The sequence below is a fragment of the Peromyscus californicus genome, unplaced genomic scaffold (genome assembly GCF_007827085.1).
Source record: "Peromyscus californicus insignis strain IS unplaced genomic scaffold, ASM782708v3 Scaffold_21__1_contigs__length_65335640, whole genome shotgun sequence".
Taxonomy (NCBI): Eukaryota; Metazoa; Chordata; class Mammalia; order Rodentia; family Cricetidae; genus Peromyscus; species Peromyscus californicus.
Genome location: NW_026294514.1, coordinates 62,086,944 through 62,108,608, shown reverse-complemented (window position 1 = coordinate 62,108,608; position 21,665 = coordinate 62,086,944). Strand labels below are relative to the sequence as shown.

General features: G+C 51.4%; 1 protein-coding gene and 1 pseudogene across 1 annotated transcript in view; both read left to right on the top strand.

Moving 5' to 3' along the window:
* The first annotated feature begins 2,501 nt into the window (after positions 1–2,501).
* LOC128118079 (uncharacterized) lies at positions 2,502–2,614 on the top strand (annotated as a pseudogene).
* A 9,859-nt stretch (positions 2,615–12,473) lies between these two features.
* Positions 12,474–21,665, top strand: part of Efhd1 (EF-hand domain family member D1) — a 59,374-nt gene continuing 50,182 nt past the window's right edge. The window contains exon 1 of the mRNA XM_052750509.1: positions 12,474–12,875. Coding sequence (XP_052606469.1) covers positions 12,571–12,875 — 305 coding nt within the window. The 5' untranslated portion in view covers positions 12,474–12,570. The remainder of the gene's footprint in view (positions 12,876–21,665) is intronic.

Here is a 21,665-nt window from a genome sequence, read left to right as displayed (position 1 = left end):
AGATCCGCAGTCATTTTCAACAGGGGTCCAACATACTGTACAGCAAACGCTGGTCCTCAGGGGTTCTCCTGCAGTTCTTCAGCAGTGACGTGACGCAGGTGGCCCCAGAGCATCAGTAGATGCCTCTGCAGGTGGGTGGTGGCAGAAGCTCCCAGGCTTCCTTCTCTAAGAAGGAAGTCATGCAGAACTGAGGACATATGCATGTCATCACGATGACTGTGATGAGTACCGAGGACTCGGAGTCTCGGATTTTTTTAAAAAAGGAGATTATTTGTCGTGTTTTGTTTTGTTTTTGAAACAGGATCTCATGTAACTCAGACTGGCCCCAAACTCACCAAACTTCTGATCCTTTTACTTCCCTGGCGTTAGAATCACAGGCTCCACCATGCTTAGCTTGCAGAGCTAGGGCCTCCTGCATGCTAGGCAGTCTATCAGTGAGCTACATCTTCGTCATACTGACATACATTGTGTGTGCAACTGGGCACGGCGGCGCACACTTCATCCCAGCACTTGGCAAGCAGAGGCAGGTGGATCTCAGTGAGCTCCGGGACAGCCTGGTCTACAGAGTGAGAGCTCCAGGACAGCCTGGTCTACAGAGAGAGAGAGCTCCAGGACAGCTTGGTCTACTTGGCTTCTGTGTCTTTTTCACCTACCTCCAGGACTGGAAGTTGTACAGTTGTAGATCAGGTGCAGACTCTGTGTAGTGATTTTGTATCTAGATATAATTGGTTTTCTTTATACTCCTGTGTGGTTTTGTTTTTAAATCATTAATTTTTTTCATACAGACCCGTTCTAGAAAGAGTCTGTGGATGCCACCAGAGACCATCAGTGGCCAGGGAGCAAACAGGCCAACCTCCTGTGCTGTTGTCTACTTCTTGAGGGGTCACTAGCTGCTCACAGGGTCCCGCTGTTACGCTCTAGCCAGACACAGTGAGCAGAGACAGATGCTCCAGCTCCCATGGGAGGAGAATGGGGGACCTAAGATGACACCAGCCAGCTGGGGACCTGCTCCTGCCTGTCAGGCGTTCAGGGACCTCACGAAAGAGCCATGTCAAGGCTGGAGATGGCGTTTGATGCTCTTCCAGAGGGCCTGGGTTTGGTTCCCAGACCCACATGGCAATTCACAACCATCTGTAACTGCAGGTCCAGGGGATCTGACGCCCTCTTCTGGCCTCCTCAGATACCAGGCACACGTGGTACACAGATATACATGCAGGTCAAACACTCAAATCTATAAATTAAAAATAAATCTAAAGGAAGATGAGGAGGAGTTTCCTACGGAGACATCCTGAGAAGATGTCCCTATGAGTTTTCTAAGCCTGAGGAAGACCACAGCTCAACACTCTGGTCCCTCTGGATCTTGAGGGGGACAGCGCACCCCACGTCTCATCCGACTACCTTTGTAATAAACCCTTTCATAGCAAAAGGGCTCCAGCTGCCTGGAGAATGCGGAGTCATGATTAAAGTCCAGCCCCAGGTGTGGGCCCTGAAGGCAGGCAGAGAACCTGGTGAAGGGTGGACTGCTCGCCAGTGGACACAGCCCCTCAACATCTCCCCCTCGGGTAGAGCAGTTTCCTGCCGGCCTCGGGGCTGAGGCTGACATCCCCTCAGGCGAAGACTCTTCTAGCCACAGAAGCACCGCCAACAGGAAGCCTTTGCTCACATTCCAGAGCTGGGCAGGCGCGAGCCCGCATGGCCTGGGATCCTTCCATCTGGTTGTTCTGCACAGCAGCCAGCATGGACAGCCTCTCTGAGACCTCCTGGGTGCTATATTCTCCCACATTAGGGCTGGCTCTCCAGTCCAGCATCCCTTCCAGAAGAAAGCCAGTGGGTCTGGCCTGATACCAGGCTGCCGGTAACCTTTTCCGTGTCTTTACCTGCCTGGCCCAGTCAGTATGTGGGCACAGTGACACCAGCTGGTTGCGACAACATAGAGTCTCATCATCTCAGCTTTGTTCTGTTGAAGATTCTGAGAAATACACAGGCAGCTGGGCTTGGGGCACCCATGTACCTAGCCTCTCCCTCTTTGAGCTTTTTATTGACATGAAAACAAGCATGAGCCTCAGAAGTTACTAAGAATAAATTCAAAGGGAAGCTACGGGGTAAGAGCGAACGCCCTCAAGGCCTGTCTGCCAAAGGATTTGTGCCCAGGATAAACCATGCAATCAGAAATGGGCCCCGGACTCCAGCAAAAATGGTACCAGAGAAGATATATGGAGGGTTTACAGAGACATGAAGCACCAACCAGCATCACTGGTCACTGGAGAAATGCTATTTAAAACTACAGTGAGGCTGGGGGTGTGGCTCAGTTGTTAGAGAACTTGCCTGGAATGAACAAAGCCCTGGCTTTGATTCCCCAGAGGACATAAACTGGCCATGATGACACACTGTAACCCTAGCTCTCAGGAGGTAGAGGAGTAGAGGTAGAAGAAATCTCATGTTGAGGAAGAAGAATTTGATACCAGCTTGGGTCACATAGCAAGATACCCTCAGAAAAAGCAGTGTTCTCCTCCACGGCACATATAATAAATTTGGAACAACAGGGAAGATTAAGGGCCCTGTGTGGCCCCTGCACAAGGATACCACAAAAGTTTGTGAAGTGATCCATATTTAAAAAAAAAAAAAAGAGGCTAGGGGTGGGGCTCAGAGCACTTGTCTAGTATTAAAGCCCTGGTTTGGTCTCCGAGACCGCTAGACAAGCACAACGAGACCGTGAACCCAACACCCCTGCTTTGAACAGCTACAAACCTCTGAAACTTTTATACATGGGCAAGTGGGACCGTCTTAAAAACTGAAGCATAGTATTTAAAACATTTGCTATCCCACTCACAATAACTAACAGCGTGAAGCGTGTGTCCACACAAAGTCACAAACACCAATTCTCACAGCAGCTTACTAGTCGCAGGCCAAACCAAAAACAGCGCCCGTGTTCACCATGAACAGTCAACTAGCTGTGGTATGTCCACCCAGCAGGAAGCTGCTGCTTGTCCATAGGAAGGAACCAAGTCGGACATGCACAGCCAGAGGCAGAAAGGTGTGTCTGCCCTGACCCTGCTTATACAGAAGGGTGGGAGGCTCACTCTTGCAACTTGTCAGCTCAAGGGTCTCTGTGTCCTCTGGGGCTGTCCTGGTCCCCTTGGTATGCAGTGGTTTTCCCTGGCCTCCTTGTAGAAGCCCTGCCTGTGTGTGTGTGTGTGTGTGTGTGTGTGTGTGTGTGTGTGTGTGTGAGAGAGAGAGAGAGAGAGAGAGAGAGAGAGAGAGAGAGAGCACAGAGGTCAGAGACGGTGGATTCCCACAGCGCTGCCTGACATGGGATGAGAAGCAAAGCCATAACCACTGCGAGGCCAGCTAGCGCTCTTCACCACTAAGCCATCTCCATTCCCTTCTCTGTTGTCTCAGTTATTCAAAATAAACAATTAACTGCGTGGGTTTCAGTAAGAGACGCAGGTTCCCTACCGTCTAAAGGAAGCCTTCAACCCTAGCCTAAGAGCCCGGACTTCACACCACCCTCTTCACCTGTAGGCCGAGCTAGATGTGTGTGCTGTGGTATTGTTACACATGCAATAGATGCAACACCACGAGCAGCTTTGAACAGATGCACTTCCGGGCGAAGGCTGGTATCACCGGTATTCTCCAGTCCATCTTCTGCTTTAGTCCTCCAAGGTCTTTGTTGGTTTGTGTGTTTGAGACAGTCTCAGTAGCCACAGCCGTGGGCCGCTCCAGGCTTAGGCTTTGTATTTAAAGAGATGGAGGTCCCTGCTGCAGCTTGCCTGCACCCGTCTGGCCATGCCCAGTCCTGTTTGTCTAGATTTGGCCCTGGGTGGTGCTGTCAGGCATAAAGCAGATTTCTTTTTCTCTGAGAAGAGGCTGTGGGGGCCTCGGATGGTCTGTGTGTCCCAAGTCTTTGAAGCAATGCTTTGCTGAATGACACAGTTTCTTTTAATAGCATAGTCATTTTCTTTTCATAAACTTTTATTGAGGCACAGCATCCTTCCAGGCAATTGGTGTGGCTTAACACACACACACACACACACACACACACACACACACACACACGAGAGAGAGAGAGAGAGAGAGAGAGAGAGAGAGAGAGAGAGAGAGAACGACAACTCTATGGTGACCTCTTCTCAACAGCCGACAGGAGGAAGGCACTCTGGGTAGATAGACTCCTAGACCAGCAAAACTGGGTCTACACACACAGCGTCATTATCACCATCCTTAGAGAAAGGAGCCTTGACACAGGCTACAACAGGGAGAACCATGGCGACCTCAGCTCAGAGAAACTAGCCAGACACTCAGTGGACAGGCGCTGTTGGAGTCTACCTGTGTGAGGAACTTAGATGAGCCGAATTCCTAAAGACAGTATGGAAGATCAGGTGCCAGGGGCTGGGGAAGAGGGTGAGGAATTGTTGGTTTTAAAAGTACGTTTTTGGGGGAAGGGTCTCATGGAGCCTAGGCTGGCTCCAAACGTGCTGTGTATCTCAGAATAATCTTGAACTCCTGACCTCCGATCTCAGCCTCCCAGGTGCTGGGATTATAGGCACGAGCCACGATGGCTGGTGCATCCGATGGTTTAGATAGCAACGTTACCACCATTTTAAAAAAATCATTGAATCTGAGCATGGGAGCTCACACCCGTAATCTCAGGCCTCAGCTGAGGCAGGAGGATCAAAGTTTGAGGTCATCTGGGCTACATAATAAAACTGTATTTAAAAGGGAAGGAAGGGCCAGGCGGTGGTGGCACACACCTTTAATCCCAGCACTCAGGAGGCAGAAGCAGGTGGATCTCTGTGAGTTTCAGGCCAGCCTGGGCTACAGAGTGAGTTCCAGGACAGCCAGGGCTGTTACACAGAGACCTTGTCTGGGGGGGGGGGGGGGGGGGGGGAGGAGGGAGAGAGGGAGAGAGGAAGGGAAAAAAAGAAAGGGAGGGAGGAAAGAAAGGAAGGAAGCAGGCCAGGAAGGAGCTGAAGGTCAGCTCACTGGTAAAGTGTTTGCCTGGTATCCCTGAAGTCCTAGATATCACACACACACACACACACACACACACACACACACACACACACACACACACACGGGGAATGGGGGTGGGTGTGTTGTGGTGTGCTGGTCACCTTTCTAGACAGTCATCTGAGGTTGCAGCCATGGTCAGCCGGCCCCGTCGTTTGGGGGTCTGCAGCAATCCACCAGGAGGCAAAGGGAGAAGAAGGAGCTTGGGTCCACCATTCCCTTGAGAGCATGCAGTCTCTCAGACGTAGCTACCTTCGGAGGGTGTCTCCTCCGTTCTTCCACACTGGGCCCTCTTAATTTGGTCTTTAATGGCACTCTTTCAAGCCACTGACTTAAGAGGGTTTACGGATTTTGTTTGTTGTATTTTGTAGTTCAGGCCTGAACTTGCTATGTTGCCTAGGACAATCTTGAACTCCTGATCCTCTGTGTTTATACATTACTGGAGAATATATAAACCCCCAGGGGGTTGTGCTTGCTGGCTGCACCCCCAGACCTTCTAATTGTTCGATGCTGAGCATAATAAGACAAGAAAGCCAGGCAGGGTGTGACTCAGACCCCTCATCCCAGCACTCAGGATGCATAGGTGGGAAAGTCTTGAGTTTGAGGCCAGACAGACAGGACCCTGCCTCAAAAACCAAACCAAACCTATCTTTTTACCAGAATTTGTTCTGAGGCTATTTTTCCTGACCACGTGATAACTAGACTATGGGAGAAGGGTGTTAACACACGCTCCAAACCTTTCACCACTGTACTAGTCCACCAAAGAGAATTTAGGAATTACTGGGTTGCCAGATATGGCACACACCTTTAAGCCCAGCACTCGGGAGGTAGAAGCAAGAGGATCTCTGTGAGTTCGAGACCAGCCTGGTCTGCAGACTGAGTTCCAGGACAGGCAGGGTAGGAAAAACTGGGGGGGCAGGGGGAACCTTTCAACGTGGGTGTGGCTTAACTCAGAGAGGCATGGAGCTAAGAGCTAAGGTGCACAACAACTTTGGAGTGGGTAGAGAAGCTGCAAAGACCAAGAGTTTTCAAAACCCAAGGCACGGGGATTCCCTGGTGTCTCCAAACCACTCTCCCTGGTTCGGGCTTTAGAGAGCCCAAGGGCTGAGCTTCCTCCTCTTCTGCATGGCAGGAATGTGGCGAAGGTCCTAAACTCTCCCCACCTCCAGCTTGGCTTAGTGCCTACAGCAGAGGGCAGAAAGCCCTGGGGCTGGAGCTGCTTGCTTGCCCACCCCTGCAAGTCCCTGTGCCCGTCCACTGCAGTGGGTCCCACAGGAAGCAATTGTCATGCATCCCATCACACTCCGCCCTCCAAGGCCCTGGCATTGTCTCTGCCGGGCAGAGGAGCAAACTGGAGTTCAGAGAGTTCCAGCACTTATTCAAGGGCACATGGCCGCAAAGTGACAAGAACTGAGTTTAGAGCATCATGTGGCCACGATGGAGAAGTCCTTGTCCTGTGTCTAAAGGGAAGAGCTAGGATAGAGAGGACGGGTGGAGACAGAAATTACAGGACCTCCACACTGGTTGGTTTTGTTGTTGCTGTGGCTGTTTGCAGTATATGGGCTTTGCCACACTAATGCTCGACCACTGTGCAATATTTATTTTTGAGGCAAAGAATTTGGGGGATTGAATGAAGTGTGGTATCCCCAGACCTCTAAAAGAAGCTGTGTCAGCATATGCCTAACACTACGCAAACCTTTCAACTTTGGACTAGTCCACTCTGAAGGGAGAGGCAGCTCCACCCACTCTTATGAGCTTCCTGTGGCCAGGGCCCCAGACTTCAATGGCACAGTGTCTGGAGCAACGACGCCACTTGCATTTTTCCCCACTCAGGTCTAGGGATCCACAGAACACTGGGTAGATGTGGGTGGATCTGCACACTGCTGGAGTGTCAGGGTCCAGAGGACACAGCAGAGACCAGAAAAGCACTAACACATTCCCAGTGAGGGTTGGCAGCGGAACAGTGAGAGAAGCAACTTCCTCCTAGCTGCCCTAGACCTAGAGTACCCATGTTGTAGGCCCGAGTTCACAAGCCTGCCACCTGTTCCACATAGCTATTGAGCCCTAGGAACTGACTAGTGTCACCTGAAATAGCCTTAATTGTAAAATACACTCTAGCGCCCCCGCCCCCCAACCTACTGGGGCTCAGACCCAGAGCCTGGTGCATGCTCTCCGTCTCCACCACTGAGCTACTTTTTTTAAAGCTATTTTTATTTATATATTATGTGTATATGTGTGTCTGTGTGAGGCTAGCCTGTGATACAGCTGCGCTCAGAGGGCAGAGATCCCCCTGGAGATGAGTGACAGGCAGTTGTGAGCCACCTGACATGGTCCCCTGGAAGAACTGCCAGTGCTCTGCCCTTACCGACTGAACCCCTCCCCAGCCCCCACTGAAGGGATTCACAGCCTATACTCCACATTGCAAATCTTAGTGGGGGAGGAAGATAATATAAAATACTTACTAATATTTTTAATATTGCTCACATCTTGGAATGATACTATTTGGCACATATTGGATTTAATAAAATATATTAAAATTATTTTCATCTGTGTATGTGTATGAGAGAGAGAGAGAGAGTTGCTGGAGGTCTTGGAGGTATGCTCAGGACCTTGTGTGTGCTAAGCAAGCACTTAGCTACTAACCACATTCAGACCCCCCCCCCCCTTTCTGTTTCGAGACAGGGTTTCTCTGTAGTTTGGTTCCTGTCCTGGATCTCGCTCTGTAGACCAGGCTGGCCTCGAACTCACAGAGATCCACCTGCCTCTACCTCCTGAGCACTGGGATTAAAGGCGTGTGCCAGCACCGCCCAGCTCAGACCTTCTTTTACACATTTTGTTTAAGTTGGCTACTAGAAAGTTTAACATACTTTGCAGAGCACGATGGAGCACATCTGTCATCCGAGCACTTAGAAAGTGAAGTCAGAACAGCAAGCATTCAAGGCCAGCCTCAGCTACACAGTAAGTTCAAGGCCCAGCCTGGGCTATATGAGACACTGTCTCAAAAAAAAAAATCAAAAGTAAAGTAAATTAAAAAACAAAGCCATGTCTCTTCTTTCTGTTGGACGACCTGACTATCAGTGTTCCCTGCAGGTGGGCAGAGGGTTAAGTTCCTGAAAATGAAGGTACCGTCACCTGGGAAAACCTGGTTCAGGGGAGGAATGGGGGTGGGGAGAATTGAGCCACCCTGGGGCTGGAACTCAGAGCTGATTACCAGGGTTGAGGATGGGTTTGTGGGAGCAGGAGAGGAGGGTTCTGAGGGAATGGCTGCAAAGTGGGGTGGGACCTTCCTGCAGCCATGCCAGGCTGGGGGAGGGCTGTGTCAGGTGAGGTACAAGAAAGGGCATTGTTTACTGTTATGTTTTTGTGAACTTGACACGGGCTAGAGTTACCTGGGAAGAGGAACCTCATCTGAGACAATGCTTCTATCAGATTGCCTGTGGGGAAGTCTGCAGGGCATTTTCTGGATTAATGACTGATGTGGGAGAGCCCAGTTTGCTGGGGGTTGTGCCACTGGTGAGCAGGTGGCCTTGGGGAGCAGTCAGTAGCAACACTCCTCCATGGCCTCTGATTCAGCTCCTGCCTCCAGGTTCCTGCTTTAATTCAGTGCCTACCTTGGTTTCCCCCAATGATGGACTGTGGTCGGACACATAAACCAAATAAACCCTTCCCTCCCCAAATTGCTTTGGTTGGTGGTGTCTTTATTACAGCAATAGAAACCTAAGGCACCAGCTGGGGTGGTGCACATGTGTAATCTCCACACCTGGGAGACTGAGGCAGGTTTGAAGCCAGTCTGTGCTACACAGCAAGACCATGCCACAAAAAATTTTCCCCACGTTCTTCTTTCAGTATCATGCCAGAGTCTCCTGGCTTTGTAAATCACAGACAGCTGACATCACCCAGGTAATCTATGTCTGCCCTAGGCTGCATCCTTGGTATGTCCTTGTGGTCCTAGACTCTGGCTTGTCCCCCAAATCATAGCTGTGGGTGACCAGAGCCTAGAGGTCCCAGGAGGGTTGCATCCCGGGGAGTTGGAGCTTGCTGGCCTGGCCTGGAAGGTCTGAGGCATCAGAGCCCCCAGACTTTTGCTTCCACATTTTCGTGTGGAGTTTTCAGAGGATTCTCCCACAGCTGTGTCAGCTCTGGACCTCAGGGACTGTGCCAGGAGCATCATCACAAGTGCAAGTTTGGCTAGCTGGCAGTGACAGGATGCAAGTGTGAGGGACAGTGTGCTGGCAATGAAGGGGAGAATTTGATGCCAACCACATGACTGGTGTTGTGAGCCCACAGCCCAGTTAGGCCCCCGCACTTCCACCGGTCATTACTGAAATGTCACCTCCAAGATGCCAGAGGATGCTTCCTTGGGGCCTTTATTTATTTATTTTAACTTTTTTTTTTTTTTAAGAGTGTGCATGACTGTGTGGCTGTAGGTTCCAATGTATGTAGGGGGGGGGTACCCCAGGAGACCAGATGGTGTCCGATTCCCTGGAACTGGAATTATAGGTGGGTATGAGCACACACAATGTGGGTGCTGAGAACTGGACCAGGGACCCCAGGAAGAAGAGCTAGTGCTCTTAACCACTGAACCATCTCTCCAGCCTTGCCTAGTAGCTTTTTGATCATGGTGTTGAACACTTTGATCCCAGTATTCAGGAGGCAGAGGCAGACAGCCTTCTGTGAGTTTGAGGCCAGCCTGGTCTACACAGTGAGTTATAGGGCAACCAGAACTACACAGTGAGACCGTGTCTCAATATATATATGAATATAGATATATTCACTTTGTGTATATATGTGGGTAGGTGAGTGCGTGCTTGCCATGGTGGACATGTGTAAGGGTCACAGGAAAACTTTCTGGATTCAGTTCTCTCCTTCCACAAGGTGGGTCCTAGAGATGGAACTCTAAGTTGTCAGGCTTTACTGCAAACACCCCATCCTGCATGGGAGCTCCTTAAGCCAGGAGGTAAACAACAACAAAAGAGTTTCAAGAACTCCCTGAAACTGACTAGATTCACTAGGCCACTCCCTGCTGGAGTAAACTCTCAGAGGAATTGAGAGGGCCGGGGAGCCCGAGCAGATCCATGACAGGTTTCTAACAGCCCTGCCAGGGACCAGGCCTTGGTTTCCGTTCATTGGAACTGGCTGGAGCTGAGCCAGCAGTTCTCAGGAAGACCACAGCTCAGGGGCAATCAATCAGCAGGTGCCCCATAGCCTTGTTAGCTAAAGATAGCTTTCCCTATCCTGCCACTAGGAAGTCCTTAACCACTAGGGCCTCCCACCAATCAGCCCCCCAGGCTAACCCCTCCTCCCTGGAATTCCCCTAACCCTGCTTAAAAGGAGCCTGTGAACTTTTCTGGGGGTCGCCATTGGCCACCCCAACACGTTGGAAATAATAAACACTCTTGTGGTTTGCATACAGGACTGATGGTCTTTTATGAGATTTCTCTCGGACCCTAACAGAGTCTGAGACCAGCTGAGCTGCTGGAAGAGGCTGAGAACAGAGTCACTTGGAAAGGACACTCTCCAGCCTGCTGATCTGCCTGCAGGCTGTGCAGCGTCCTTCCGGTTTCCCAGCTCTGTGAGCTGTCACCCATGCTGGGGTGGGCCTTGGTGACGCAGCTGTCTTTGAGCCATTTCTGCTCCTGTGAGTGACCCCTCACCCATATTCCTGTAAGTAATCCCAGCCAAACTTGTTGGTTCACCAAGTTGGACTTTGATGATACCCGGTCTGCAGTGGGTTTCCTTATCTGGGGTGAGTAGACTAGTATGTTTTGTCTCCCCAGGAAAAGTGTTATCACATAACACGCCTTTATCTACTAGGCCCATCTTGCTGGACCCCTAATAGCATTTTAAACACACACACACACACACACACACACACACACGCACACGCACACGCACACGCACACGCACACGCACACGCACTCCAACTTGAACCTAGGTTCTCTTTCATGACAAGTATAAAGGTCTGCTACTGAACTGAACCCCTTATGGTTACTACCTCCCCAATAACTGTTTTGTTTTGATTTGGTTTTTGAGGCAGAGAGTCTTAACTCTGTAAGTATGGTCCAGGCTACTATGATCCTCCTGCCTCAGCCTTCCAAGTGCTGGAATCACAGGCATGAGTACCCATGCCCAGGAAAAGTACGTTTATTTTAATGACTTATTTTCTTGAACAGCTCTAAAAAAGAAACACATATTTTACTTTGCGTGTGTGCTAGAGATTGAATCAGAGCCTCCTTCACGCTAAGCATTGGGACTCTGCACTGAGTCATACCTCCCTCCAGTTTTTTTTTTTTTTTTTTTTTTTTTTTGCTTTGTTTTGAAACAGAGGGTCTTGCTATGAACCCCAGGCTGGCTTCTGGCCCTGGAATTCTCTTGTCTCAGCCTTCTGAGTGCTGGGATTATAGGCGTGTATCCCCTACGCCCAGCTAATCGAATTACATTTTCATCAGGGCACAGGCAGGCTCTGAATTACACCCTCCACCCCACCCCGCCACCCCGCCCTCGGTCCCAAAGATGCACATGCTACCAAATCGTCCCTTTTGAAAGCAGATGCTGCCGCCCCGGGCTCATCACAGACACATCCCAGCCTTCAGACCACAAGGGTCCGAGCGGAGCTGGTCCCCAGTCAACCACTGCGGTGTTCACAAGCTGTTTTCTCCACGCTTGGCTGACGTAAGGCCAGTCCTCACCACCCTTCCTTAGGGAGAATGACGGCGCTGCTTGTTTTTACTTCAATCTCTTGTTTTAAAAGTTGCCTTATTTATTTTCGAGCCTCTTCTTCCCTCCACAGTGGTGGCCCTCACATTAAAAAAAAAAGTGTTTGTGTGTGTGGGGGGGGGATAAACTAAGATGCTTACGGCATTTGTCTCTTATCTCCCGGGAATCAGGAATTTTTTTTTCTCAATTTGTTTATTTTTTTGTTTAGTATTTTTAGTTTGTTGTGGAAACGTTTCAGTGCTACATGAGAAGCAGCCCCGCACTGCCTGGGGCATCTGCTACTCCAGGGCCTCAGCACAACGACTGCCCCCTGCACACGTGGGGACGCGCGGAGGTCACCAGGCGCGCCCAGTTCTCCCGTCTCAGCGGGTCCCAGGCCGCGAGCTCCCTGGTTGGAGCGCTTCTGGAAGAGCGTGGAACTGCCTGAACGGTTGCCAAACTTAACTCCCCAGCTTTGCTACTGGTCCCCTGGGACTACGAGGTCCCTCAGTTCCCCCAGGGTGGATGCTGGAGGCAAGATCAGAGTTGATTTTAGGGTCCATGTTGGACTGAGGGACGGGTTAGCCTCCAGTACCCAGCCTCGGGGAGGATTAGGCAGACGCGACCCCTAGGACGCACAGACACCCCGCTTGTCCCCTGTCCAGCAGGCAGTCCTGCTGCTCCCGCGCCTCCTTAAAGCCGCAGCTCCGCCCTGCCCGCCCCGCCCACCCGCGGTTTTACCCAACCGCCGGGTCCCGAGCGACACCGCCGAGCGTCACAAAGCCACGAGCCCACAAAAGAGCGTGCAACCCTCTGCGTCCCGGTGCCGGATCGCCCATCCCAGCTCCACCATCATCACCCGCCACCATGTCCAGCGAGGAGCTGGCCCGCAAGCTGCAGCGCCGGTTGAGACTAGAGGCGTTGGCCGAGACCAACCACGGCTCCCCGCAGCCTGCACCCTACGCTGCCCCAGCTGGGGACCAGGAGCCTGAACCGCCTGCCCGAGCGCCCATGGCCAGCGCGGATTCGGAACTGAGCGCCCAGCTGAACCGCAGGCTGGACATCCACCAGGGCGCAGCGCCGTCCCGCCGCAGCAAGGTCTTCAACCCCTACACTGAGTTCCCGGAGTTCAGCCGTCGCCTCCTCAGGGATCTGGAGAGCATGTTCAAAATGTGAGCGCTCGCCCTGCGCCTCCGAGGAACGGGAGGTCTGGGACAGGGCGAGGGGCGGCCGCGCTGTGAGTGGGATGGTGCTGGGAGGAGGTGCAGAGGCCCAGGGGTGCAGTGAGCATCTGGCCCAGTGTAGCCAGATCTTGCACGCAGGAGTTCATTGCGCGCGATCAGGGACCTAGCCGGGCTAGGGATCTGAGAGTTAGGAGCTCTCTTTCCCAGGCACAGCTCCGAAGTTCCCACTAAAGCCCCCTCCTTGGAATTCCCTGCCCGCTCCACTCACTCACCCGTCCCCCTTCACCCACACAGTTCCAGATATTTGCTCTGAGCACCTTCTAGGAAGCAACCCCAGGGCGCACCTCACCTGCCAGCCTTAACTTTATCCCTCAGGGAGAAATTAGCAGGATTGTCCTGTTATCTTTTAAAACAAAGGTGATAGTTAATCCTAGTCTTCCGCACCGGGTCTGAGGGATGAGCCAAGGCTGAGAACTTGGTTGATTTCAACTCACACGGGCATCCCTACGCTAGTGTGGGGCCAGGAGCCTCCTGAGGGCCTTTCCTACTCGGTTACCCCTTCCAGCTAGTTGGGTTGCAGATGCCGCTGGCTGGGGACTGATTCCTGCTACTCGTCACTAGAATGGTGGCTGCTGGTGGCGTCATCCTATCACCCATCTGATCACCCATCAGAAGAGGAGGGCATACAGAGACCCAATGGGTAGCCTGTCACGTGAGAGGTCTCGTCTCTGGCCTCATTTCCCCACTTGAAACGGGGAAGCAGTAAGCGAGGTGTGGTGACACTCGGATTTAATCCCAACATTTGGATTTGGGAAACAGAGGCAGGCGATCGATCTCTGTGAATTCGAGGCCAGCCATGGCTGCATAGTGACACCCTGTCTCAAAAAAAAAATCACATTTATTTATTTACTGTGAGTGTGTATGTGTGAGGAAGTGCACACTCGTGGAGGTCAGAGGACAGTTTGTGAGAATCGGTTCTCTCCCTCAACCATGCAGGTGTTGGCATCGAACTCAGATGGTCAGAGCTGGTAGCAAGCGTCTTTACCAGCTGAGCCATCTCGCCGGCCCGACCTTTGCCTTTTAAGGTCACAAAGTAGTCTGTACACCGAAAATGTCACCAAGCTATTAATATTATTTCCAGAATTGGGCCGAGACCGGAAAAATGGCTGGGGGGGGGGGGGGCGAAGGCCACTGGCCAGGTCATGCTTGGGCGTCTTTAAAAGCGCTTGGAATGTGTTTGCCCTCCGCAAGGAGGCTCTGTTTAGAGGCTCTGGGTGAGCACCGCCTCCACTACTCACGCTTGCTCCGAGGTCTGCAGAGCCCACACCTGCAGTACTCACCGCCTCTGACACCTCGATTTCTCAGTGCCTGGCTCCCAGCCACTGTTTTCTGCATTCAGTTTGGGCAGCCCAGGAAGGTGGAGTTGGGACTAAAGACTGAGCGAAGGTAGAAAAGCCCGGGAACAGACAGAGACCGCAGTGATTTACTTTGCCTTTTGCGTTTCACGGAAAGGGCTGCTCTAGCCTGGATGTTCCCGGTGTGGCAATCCCTCCACAGTCCTGGCAGATTTATCTTCACCTTGCGTGAAGTCTCTCCAGCTCCATTTATTTTTACTGGGAAACACTCTTTGGAAGGTTAAGTTTGTTAGTGGGGGCTGCCTAAGAGGAATAAAGTCCATCCGGTCGGGAGGTCTTTGGGACCCAGCCGTGCTAGCGCTGGTAAAGACCAGGCGCTGGCCCAGCATCAAGCTAAGGGCAAGGCAGTGTGTGACTGGTGTTCCGGGAGAAGCGGCATCCCAAACTGTGCAGGGCATTTCTACAGAGCTGTACTGTCCGCCCGAATGCTAGGTTAGAGCTTTTACCACTCGCAGTAAAACTTAGCATTAACAAATGTTAACTTAGGAGTTATCCGGGCCAGCTTCCGGTGTGGCTGGACCTGGGAGACTTGGGTGATGATGTGGTCAGCAGTGGTTCATTTGTCTTTTCTTCCCACCCTCTCCTCCGCTTCTTGTTCTTTGAGTTAGGGTCTTATATAGCCTCAAATTTACTATGTAGCTGAGGCTGGCTAGCTCCTGGTCCTCAATGCTCCCTTCTCTCTCACAGGGGGCCTCACTCTCACAGCTCAGGCTGGGCTTCTAGCTGTTGAAATTATTTGCATACAAGGTACCGGCCCAGTACCTTCTTGTTTTGTTTTGTTTCCTCGAGACAGAGTTTCTCTGTGTAGCCTTGACTGTCCTGGATCTCACTCTGTAGACCAGGCTGGTCTGGAACTCACAGAGATCCACCTGCCTCTGCCTCCCGAGTGCTGGGATTAAAGGTGTGCACCACCAATGCCTTTCTCGTTTAGAAAACATTTCTTTTTTTCTAAAGCCAGCTTCTTTTTCCCTTTTTCTTTTCTGTCCTTATTCTCAGGTGGCTCCTTCCAGTGGCAGAAGTAGGGTCACAGCTGCTCTAGAAAAGTCCAGTGAGGAAGAGTAGTCATAGCCACCTTTATGTGCCCTTTTTAGGGGTGTGTGTGTGTGTATGTGCGCGTGTGTGTTTACTATTGTTTGTTATTGCCTCTTAGCCAGGAGCTGTGCACAGGGTGAATTCATTGCTCTCACTGGCCAGGACGTGCCTCGTGCCTTCCCACCAGCTGTCCCTATCTACCTCAGGCTCCCCGTGCCTAATAGAAACAGGGCTTGCTCAGCTCAGACCTTCTAAATGTCCATGAGACTCAGTAATAAAGTCACTGTCCCCCACTCAGTTCATTTTTCCCATGGGTGCTTCTGCTGGGTCTTCCATCCTTGAGGCAGCAGGAACTCCATCCCCACCCCCAGCCCCCAGGCCCCTCCCCCTCTGACAGTCAGGGACCCCAATGTGGAGATTTGTTGTCTAGATGCTCCTAATGAACTCTGGTTTTAGCTCTCATCTGGCCTGCTGTCCCAGGGAGACATGAAGCCCCGACCAGCAGTGAATGAACACAACATTTTCTGAAGGGTCCAGAGGTGCCTGTGGTCACATCTGCCCAGCTGCTCTGCCTCCTCGTCAACTGTTTCCTTCCACCTTGAGCTGCCTCTGGGTGGCCAGCTGGCTCTCAGTCCTTCTCCGTCTATGCCATCAACTGGTGTTTGTACACACGTACAGGTGTGTGCCTGTGCTCTGTTGCCCTTACCCAGGCAAGGGCAGGCCCTGAGCCCTCTTCTGCTCACTGGGGCTTGGTGATTTGTAGATCTGCGCTGACCTGGCCGTGTCACCTGTCCTGTAGGCTGGTTAGTACTCCTTTTCCTCTGCCTACAGTCCTGCATGGCTTAATTTTATTTATTGAGACAGGTTTTTACTATATAACCAGACTGGCCTGGAACTTAAGGCATTGCTCCTGCCTCAGCTTTCCAAGTGTTGAAATCAGAGTGTGTGCCACTTTGGCCCTATATTACTTTTTTCTTTTCTCTGATACAGGATTTCATGTATCTTAGGCTAGTCTTGAACTCACCATGTAGCCAAGTTTGACTTTGAACTTCTGATCCTCCTGCCTCTAGCTCCTGAGTGCCATGACTACAGGCTTATACCACCATATCCTTTCATGTAGTACTGGGGATCAAACCCAGGGCTTTGTGTATGCTAGGCGAGTACTTTACCAGCTAAGCCACACCCCTATCCTTCTGCATGACTTTTAAAAGAAAATATAAAACTGCCTAGGTCCTCCTGAACACCCACTTGTCCTCTAAGCACCACACTTTGCCCACAGAGTGCTGCCTTGACTTTAGGTTTGGGCCAGACAAGGAACTGGGCAGAAAGCCTGGGTCTCCTGCGACCCAGACTCTCCTGGAGACCAGTGCATTCTAATCAACTCCTCTCTGCTTTCCTGACCCTGAGAGCCTGGTCTGCTGGGACAAGTTCAGGTCCCCTCACCACACCATCCCTCTCCCTGCAAAGCAGTGTGCTAACACAAACCAACAAAACCCAAACACAGTGTGTGCCGGCCTGTCTTCTGTGGCATGGCTTTCTACCTTTTCCTTCTGGCTGACCAACCTCTCTGGGAGGTTGTAAGGAGCATAACTGCCATCAGGACTCTGCGGTTCAAACCTGGCTCTTCCTCTACTCTCCAGGAGAGTTCTTCTGGGCAGCCAGTTTAAGCGTTCTGTGTGTTTGAGTCCCCTTCTGTCCTGTGGTATGTGGGGAGCAGTTCACTGATGCTTGTTGGAAAGACTTACTGGGTTGGTTTCAGCCACTGACTTTCAAATCGTATTTATTGCTTATTATTATTATTTTGGCTTTTGGAAGTAGCATCTCAGTCTGTATCCCAGGCTAGCCTTGAACTCAAAGCAATCCTCCTGCCTCATTCTACGTGCTGGGATTACTCTCAGATTTTTAGATGATTACATGACTGTCGTTTTGTCCCCATGAAAAATTGCACTACCCTTCTTGTTTAACGATACACTTCACCAAGTCGAAGGTATCTGACCCCGAGGGGCTTTTGCTCAGTTGTCTGTCTTTCCTCTTCTGGTCATTTGTGGCAGGGTCTCACTGTGAATGGACCGCTGGCCCACAGCATCACACCCAGAGATAGCCCGCTCTTTGAGCTGTGTTGTGGTGGTCTGGTCCTCCGGGGGTCAGTGGGCGGATCTCTGGCTCAGTGTCCCGCTTCCCTGAGGCCTCCAGAACTCAGTTCCGTACCCTGGGTGGCTGAAAACAGGCACACTTTATTCTTCATAGCTCTGGAAGCCAGAAGACTGCAGTGCAGGTGCTGGCTAAACCCTGCCTGCCCTGCTGGCCACAGGCAGAATCTTCCTGCCTCCTATCTCCATCTGTCTGTCTTTCTGTCTCTCTCAGTGTCTATCTTTCTCTGTCCCTGTCACTTGGTCGGTCTCTCTCTCTCTCTCTCTCTCTCTCTCTCTCTCTCTCTCTCTCTCTCTGTGTGTGTGTGTGTGTGTGTGTGTGTGTGTGTGTGTGTGTGTGTCTGTCTGTCTGTCTGTCTGTCCGTCTTCACATGGCATTCTCATGAGACTCCCAGGTACTGGATTCAGGGCTACCCTAATCTAGCATAACCTCATCTTTTTTTTTTTTTTTTTTTTTTTTTGGTTTTTCGAGACAGGGTTTCTCTGTGTAGCTTTGCGCCTGTCCTGGAACTCACTTGGTAGCCCAGGCTGGCCTCGAACTCACAGAGATCCGCCTGGCTCTGCCTCCCGAGTGCTGGGATTAAAGGCGTGCGCCACCACCGCATAACCTCATCTTAATTTAATGTATCACCTCTGCAAAGACCCTATTTCCAGCCAAGGCCGCATTGTAAGGTTTGAATGGATAGGATGTGGGGGAAGGGGATTCTGCTTAACAAAGGAAAGTGAATGAGACAAGCCCCTCAGCCCTCAGATTTAGGAGTGAGATTTAGGAAGGTGGGAATCTCATCGAGGTGCTCCTGCAGCCCCAGCCCCCTCCCCATGGACTTGCCTTCTCAAAACCCAGTCTCCTGTAGCAAAGCGATCCAGAGGAGCCCAGCCCCATCTGTACCAGGAGTGCTCTGGCTTCAGCTGGCCTTGCCAGAATTTCACTTTTCAGTAGTTTCTAGATGCGCATTCTGATGTCCCTCTCTCCCCCGGCCCCTTGCAGGGTGTGACCTGATTAGATCAGCGTGCACAAAGCACACCCACTCTTTGTAAGGAAGCGAGGCTAGAAGGATTTACCTAGACACAGCAAAAACACTCCTTGGTCTTTTATATTTGATTTTCCTGTTTTAAATGACTTGGCCGAGGGGTTCCTTACATTTTTTTTCAAAGCTTTAAAAGTGTGGAGAGAGGGAATGGTCCCCAGCCTGGGAGCTTGCTGGGTTCTTGGAGTAGGTGTCAAGTGTCCTGAGTTCTAAATGGAGTGCTGGAGGAGAAAGACAACTTTCTAAGGAGTGTGGGAAGCCAGAGGCGTCGGCAGCCTGGCCAGGGCTGTTGCCTCTCTGTTTCCAAGCGTGTAAGTGTGTCACTGAATCGCTGGAGCCAGAAGAGTGGCCTGATTTCAAAGGAAGGGTGAGAAGGGCCCAGAAGAAACTGACCCTGTAGTGTGTGGACACGACTGAAATGCGATCAGAGCTGGCCGTGCAGTCAGGGCTGGAGAGGACTTTAATTAGCCTGGCTGCTCCAGAGGCCCCTGCGCTGGGAGGTAATGGGGACAACCAGCTGCAGGCAGGGCCCAGGCACAGCAGCTCAACATGCAGCTGCGGTGCCTCCCCAGCACAGTGCTTGTGTTTCAACTCCCCAAAGAGAGGGTGGGGAGGGGAGTGTTAGCCGATAGGAAAGTTGCTGTTTATTAAGAATCTGAAATGCGGATATCATGATGCCCTGCCAAGGCCACATTCCCTGTCGCCAGGACACCACCGACCTGTGGATTTCCCTCTCCCTCCCCACTTTTTCTCCCTCCTTAGTCGGCCTAGGAGGAGGAAGAAAGGAGTGTGTGGGGTGTGGATGATTCGATTTTCCTTCTTTCTTAGTTTTGGTTCTGGAGCTAGAACTCAGGGCTTGTGCATGTCAATCATACCCTCCACTGTGGAGTCACACTCTCAACTCTTCCAGATTGAGAATTTTCATGGAAGTGAAGTGGGTCGTCTTAAGGCAGCTAGAGGGAGGTGCCCACATCTGGGCATCTTAAGCTTTAGTGTGAATTGGTTCTTGCCATAGGGCAGATGGGAGCCAGAGCACAGCTCATTGGTAGAATATTTATAGTCAGCACGCTTGAGGCCCTGGGCTCGGTCCCCAGTGCAAGCACACACAGATACACACACAGATACACACACACACACACACACACACACACACACACACACACACACACACACACACACACGATAGGAAGAATAGCAACTCACCTTGGATTTGAAGTATTCTTATCTCACTGGGTTTGTACATTTTGTTCATTTAACCATCTTGACTTGAGGGAGAGGCAAGAGAACCCAGGACTGGCCTGAATCCCTGGGAAGTAGCTCCAGGCTGGTCCTCCGAGGGTCTTGGTCTCTAGCAGAAAGATGAATGACTGACAGTTCTCTCTTCCCCCTCCCTTGCTTCCCATCTCTCTCTCTCTCTGTCTCTCTCCTATCTCTCTCCTCTCTCTCTTTCTCTCTCTCTCTCTCCTCCCTCTCTCTTCTTCTTCTTCTTCTTCTTCTTCTTCTTCTTCTTCTTCTTCTTCTTCTTCTTCTTCTCTCTCTCTCTCTCTCTCTCTCTCTCTCTCTCTCTCTCTCTCTCTCTCTCGTCTCCTCTGCATCATATCGTATGGGGATTTGAAGGATGGTACTTTAAAATGGAGAGATGAGAACAGTTTTTAAAGCCTGAAGGGTTTCTGTGACAGGGAAGTCACAGCTGGGTGGTAGCTGCTGTGTCCCTTAAGCAGCCCCTTGTCACCTCAGAAGCTAGCACTGCATCCTGGGTCCATCCAGACCAGGGACCACCCAGGCAAAAGTGGCATTATAATGGGTTTTGCCAAGCTGGAGGAGCTCCCCTTTCCTATGGCCTGTGGTGGGGTTTCTGTTAGTGAGGAAAGAAAAGTGGCCCCAACTGTGTCCCTCAGGATCCCTTTAGTGAGATAATGTACCATGATTCTTGTCTGCCTACCTACTTTGTGTGTGTACGGTTTGCTCTGTTTGTTTGTTTGGTTTGGTTTTGGTTTTGGTTTTGGTTTTGGTTTTGTTTTTTTGAGACAATTTCTCTGTGTAGCCCTGGCTGTCTTGGAACTTACTCTGTAGACCAGGCTGGCCTCGAACTTACGGAGAGCTGCCTGCCTCTGCCTCCCAAGTGCTGGGATTAGAGACCACTACCGCCCAGCCCCTACCAGTGTTTTTATTTACCTGAGGGGTTTTGGATGGTGGGCATGGAGGCCAGCAATGGGGCTTGGAGAATCCTATCATGGAAAAGGGGTGGTTCTTACAGTCCGTGCTCCTGGGACACTCATGTCTGCCTCTGCAATCCACATCTATCGCCAGTGTTTTCTTCTTGCCGATGGGCATGGGTCTCTGGGCAGGCTAGAGTACGGGCTACTGTGTGGGGCGGTGTGGGATGTTATGTGGACCATCTTCCCAGCCTTCCCTCAGGTAACCCTCCCCCACACCCCTCTGAAGGGGCTCATCTGAAGGGCCCAGCCCAAGGGGCTCATCCACCCCTGCCTGCCTTCAGTCCTCGAGAGCTGCTTACTGCTGTTCCCCGCTTTGCCTGCCTCCACCCCTCCACCCCTCCCCTCAGCTCCCTTCGTGTTCACCAAGTGCATCCTGGGGGTCATCCCTCTGACTTCCTCCCCTCTGAAAGCTGCGAGTGTGTGGTGTCAACTTGCTTTGATGGGCCTTGTCCCTTCAGTAGCGGCCTGTAGTTTTGCTGCTAAGGTCCCTAACCCTTGACTTAGAGGCCTTGACTTGTGTAAGCAGTTGTGTGTGTGTGTGTGTGTGTCTTGTTTCGACAGTGCTGGGGATAGAGCCCCGAGCCTTGTGCATGCTAGGCAAGTGTTTTACCACTGAGCTACACTCAGCCCTGGGCTATTTTATTTATTTATTATACAAAGCATCACTGTTGCATGTGTGGCGCACATGTGTAGAGGTCAGAAGACAACCGTGTGGAGTCTGTTCTCTCCTTTCCCTTGTATGTGGGTCCCGGGGATCAAATTCAAGTCTTCAATTCAGGTCTTGGCATGCATGGCCAGTACTTTACCTGCTGAGGCCTCTCTCTCTCTCTCTCTCTCTCTCTCTCTCTCTCTCTCTCTCCTCCAGCCTGGAATCCCTTGCTTCTGAACGAAGGCCGGTTCTTTGGCTTAGAGCTAGACCTGGCTTTCTGGTGAT